At 53.6% G+C, this 3,960-nt stretch overlaps 1 protein-coding gene across 1 annotated transcript; it reads right to left on the bottom strand.

Annotated features, from left to right (window-relative positions):
• Window positions 1-1,642: 1,642 nt before the first annotated feature.
• LOC139102221 (uncharacterized) lies at window positions 1,643-2,362 on the bottom strand. Its single transcript, XM_070655954.1, has one exon. It carries the CDS (start codon window positions 2,360-2,362, stop codon window positions 1,643-1,645), a length of 720 nt encoding a protein of 239 aa, XP_070512055.1.
• Between the last annotated feature and the right edge of the window lie 1,598 nt (window positions 2,363-3,960).

Here is a 3,960-nt window from a genome sequence, read left to right as displayed (position 1 = left end):
GGCGTGAACCACCCGATGACCTGGTGCGTCTAACGGCAACTGTGCCAACGGAACCCAGTGCTCTTCCATAATCTGGCGATCCCCAACACGGAGTCTGCCAGAACAGCCGGGGTTAAGGGAACCCCGCGTCTTAACATGAGACTTACGCCGATATCTTTCGGCGTAAGCCCTCGCAACTATATCGACGGGGAAGGCCCGCCATCACAAACGCGGCATCCGCCGCAGTCGTCCCTATACAGACGGGCCATCGAAACGGCAAGCCTGCGATCAACTTGCAGGCCGCTGAGCGCCCGCCTGTTGTTGGCGAGATCTTTTGCCCTTATCAGGGCGCCATAAAGGCCACCGATCTCACTACTGCCGCATATAAACGACGGGCCTTCACCCCGGCCCACCAAGATTTGTATAATGCGCCCTAACGAGGCTGCAACTCGTCCCACTTTAGGTATAACGCGAGCAAAATGCTCGGAAAACGCCAATGACTGTCCAGGTGGAGTCCGAGATACTTGAGAGTGTGACCCACTGGATAGGAACCCCCGATGAGGATGGAAGAAGGTGGAGGAGGACCGACAGAATGACCCATAAACCATAGGGCCTCCGTCTTATTAGCGGCCACTTCCAGGCCCATCTCGGCCAGAGTGTTGCACACCATACTAGTGGCAACCTCGGCCAGCGCGCGCGCTTCTTCCCAGTTCTGCCCCCGGGCCAGAACTAACGTATCATCTGCGTAGCAACGCAGGCTGCAACCCGGGGGAAGGGGCAATCGTAGCACCCTGTCAAAGGCGAGGTTCCACAGGAGTGGCCCAAGAACAGAGCCCTGTGGGACCCCTCGCTCTATTCTCTTGTTGACGCGGCGACCATCCCTATTATTATAGGAAAGTACCCTGTTGTTAAGGTACTGACCTATGACCCGTCGAAGATAATTAGGGACCCTGAAGTATTCAAGGGAGTCCCTGATGACTTTCCAGGGAGCGTTAAAGGCGTTGGATATGTCCAACGAGACGGCCAGTAACACGCTCCCCTCCTCCTGTACTTTCCGCGAGGCCCTAACCGACGCAATAGCGTCGATGGTTGACTTGCCCTCTCGGAAGCCGAACTGCTCCGACTGGAGCGGCGGGTCACCTTTGTTGATATGCTGGATGAGGCGGCACGAGATAATCCTCTCGTAAACCTTGCCAACCTCATCCAGCAGACAGATAGGCCTATACGCGGAGGGTTCTCCGGCTGCCCTACCTGGTTTAGGAATTAGAACCAGGTTGGCACGGCGCCATTCAGGTGGAAATACTCCGTCGCGGAGCAGGAAAGATCCTGCCTGCCCGCGGCGCCAAACTAACGAGAGCTAGTGCAAGTGCTCCTCCTGGTACCCCATCAGGCCCAGGGGCCTTATTTGGGCGTATTCTTCTAACCACGGCGGTCTTCCTCAGTCACGTCACACGCCCCATGAATCCAATCAGGAGAAGGTCCGGAAGGGAGAGGAGGTAAGTATGTCTCGCCACCAGTATCGGGTGGGAATAATCTATCTACTACAGACGCAGCCGTATGTGGCTCCAAACTCTCGGTTGCAGGAGGAGCTCTGGGACGCAGGCGACCGGTAACTATCCGGTAGGGACGCCCCCAAGGGTCCTCATCGATGGATTGAAGTAATTCATCCCAGGCTTGGGTCTTGGCCTGCTTGATAGCTAAGCGTAGGGCCGTCGCGCGTCCGGTAGGCCTCGTAGGCCGCCGTTGTATCCTCCACTGTCCCATGGCGACGCCTTTTGGCGCGCGTGTACCGCCTCTGAGTTTGGACGGAGAACCGCCGAAGTGTGGCGATTTCTTCCGACCACCAATAAGCCCGTGTGTTAACACGGGGACCAGAACGAGGCATAGCGACCTCACATGCTCCACTAATTATCTCACAGAGCCAAGCTGCTCCATCCAAGGCACTGTCCCAAATAGGCTCATCCAGCCACGTGTATATGCCTAGAGCGGCAAGGAATTTGTCCTTATCGAACAATCGATAGGACCATCTCACATTCCTATTAGGAGGAACGGAATTATACGTGCCTCGGGAGGCGGAGAGGGACATAAGGATGTACCTATGATCGGATAGGGTTTCCAACTCTTCCGCCACCCGCCAACTCCTAACAAAAGCTCGCGCAGAAGAGGAGATCCATGTGAGATCGACTATGGAGTCTCCTCTCCACGCAGAGCAAGTACTGGTGGACCCCTCGTTGACTATGAGAAGATCCAACTCGGCAGCCCATGCCGCCAACACTCCACCTCGTCTATCGGCTCTGAGGCAGCCCCAATCCGGCGACTTGGCATTAAAATCGCCGGCTATAAGGAAAGGTTGAGGATATCTGGCACGAATAAAGGCGCTCATTGTATCGAGTCGCTCCTCAAATTCGAGAAGGCTCAGCGCAGGAGACGCGTAAACTCCCAAGATGAATAATGGGCCCCACTTGACACAGACCCACCCAGTTCCTCGCTCCACAGGGATACAGGGCCGGGTAAGCTGATTCCAGGTAATTGCGACGGAGTCCCGCTCATCGCTCGCCCAACAAGGATTGTCGGGGGGAACGCGGTAAGGCTCCGCCGCAATACCAACTCCACAACCACGCTCCACCAGGGAATGAAGGAAAAGATCCTGTGCCTGGGAAGCGTGGTTTAAATTGGTTTGGAGAATATTTAGGGCGGCGAAGGCTCGGCCGTATCGGTCTCCTCCAGACCGCTACCAACACTGGCTGATTTAGCCGTAAAGACCTTAGGAGGCCTTTGCTCTAAAGGTGGAGGATTTATGACCTCGACTTCCATAGTTTCTACCTCCTGAGGTGGATTAGAGGGAATAGGTGTCTTCTCGAGAACGGGTTGAGTGGCAGCCGTTTTCATACGGCTTTTGGGCTTGACAATGCCACCCGCCCTAGTCTGTCTAGATCGGGCAGAACAAGATGAACCACCCATCTTATGGGCAGCCGGTTTGCCTGCTTTGTTGCAGGCAGGACAAAAAGGGGCCTCACCACAATCAGCCGCCAGATGGTCAGGAGCGCCGCAACGAAAGCAACATCTGCTCCTATCCTCGCTGTTAGGACAGCGTTCCCTAACATGTCCCCCCTGCAAGCATTTGTAGCATTGCAGGGGACGACTAGGAAGTAACTCAATACGGGCTAAGGTCCACCCAATTTTTATCTTGCCAATAAGGGCAAGTTTTTTAGCCGCGACTAAAGGACAGCGGCACCAAACCGTAAATAGGCCATTAATTCCTTGTCTGGGAGTACCTATTTTTATGCTAAGAGGATCGCAGGAGGTTGCAGCGACTATGGCGTCGGCAATTTCATTAGAAGTTGCGGTGTCGTCTAAATTTCGGACCCGCATTTCCGCCATCTTTATAGGGTGCGCTATTCGCACGTTCTCTTCGTCCGCAAGGACTTCACCTAGTTTATCCGCAAGAGCCTTTGCTTTAACGGCATTATCAGTTCCTGCCACCTCGTATATGATAGCGCCAGTAAGCGCACGCCTTGGTCGGACTGAGTCAATGCCAAGGCTGGTAAGGTCAATCAGGTCTTTGGCCTTCCCCAGTATTCTGTTGTATTGTCCTGAAGGACAAGAAACCGTAACTGCTGCTGTTTTAGGCAGCTTAATCTTTCTCTTAGAAGATTGTTTTATTTTACCATCCTGGTTTGGTTTGTTGCCACCAATATTTCGTTTGCCAGGAGGTTTTTCTTGCATGTTACGCGCAGTACCAGGCTTTTTATTTGCCTTTCTTCCTACAGCAGTGGCCCAACTACTTGTTGCCTGAGCCTTAGGGGCCGACATTGGCCTTGATGTTGCTAAAGGAGCTAATTTCAAGGGAGTGGGCTTGGATGTTTGTTTAGAAGAGACCTTTTGTCCTTCATTCACCTTTTATCTTTTTAGATTTGTCTACCTGTTGACTTTTAGGAGACAGACGAGTTGGAGGAGGAATTCCGCCTCTACCCCATTTTC

The sequence above is a fragment of the Cardiocondyla obscurior genome, linkage group LG04 (genome assembly GCF_019399895.1).
Source record: "Cardiocondyla obscurior isolate alpha-2009 linkage group LG04, Cobs3.1, whole genome shotgun sequence".
NCBI classification, from domain to species: Eukaryota; Metazoa; Arthropoda; class Insecta; order Hymenoptera; family Formicidae; genus Cardiocondyla; species Cardiocondyla obscurior.
Note: the sequence above shows the minus strand (reverse complement) of the source record. Positions and strands in the feature narration are given on the sequence as shown.

Excerpts from the sequence above, each read along its gene's own strand:
- LOC139102221 (XM_070655954.1), bottom strand. The coding sequence starts at position 2,362 with ATGAGCGCCTTTATTCGTGCCAGATATCCTCAACCTTTCCTTATAGCC.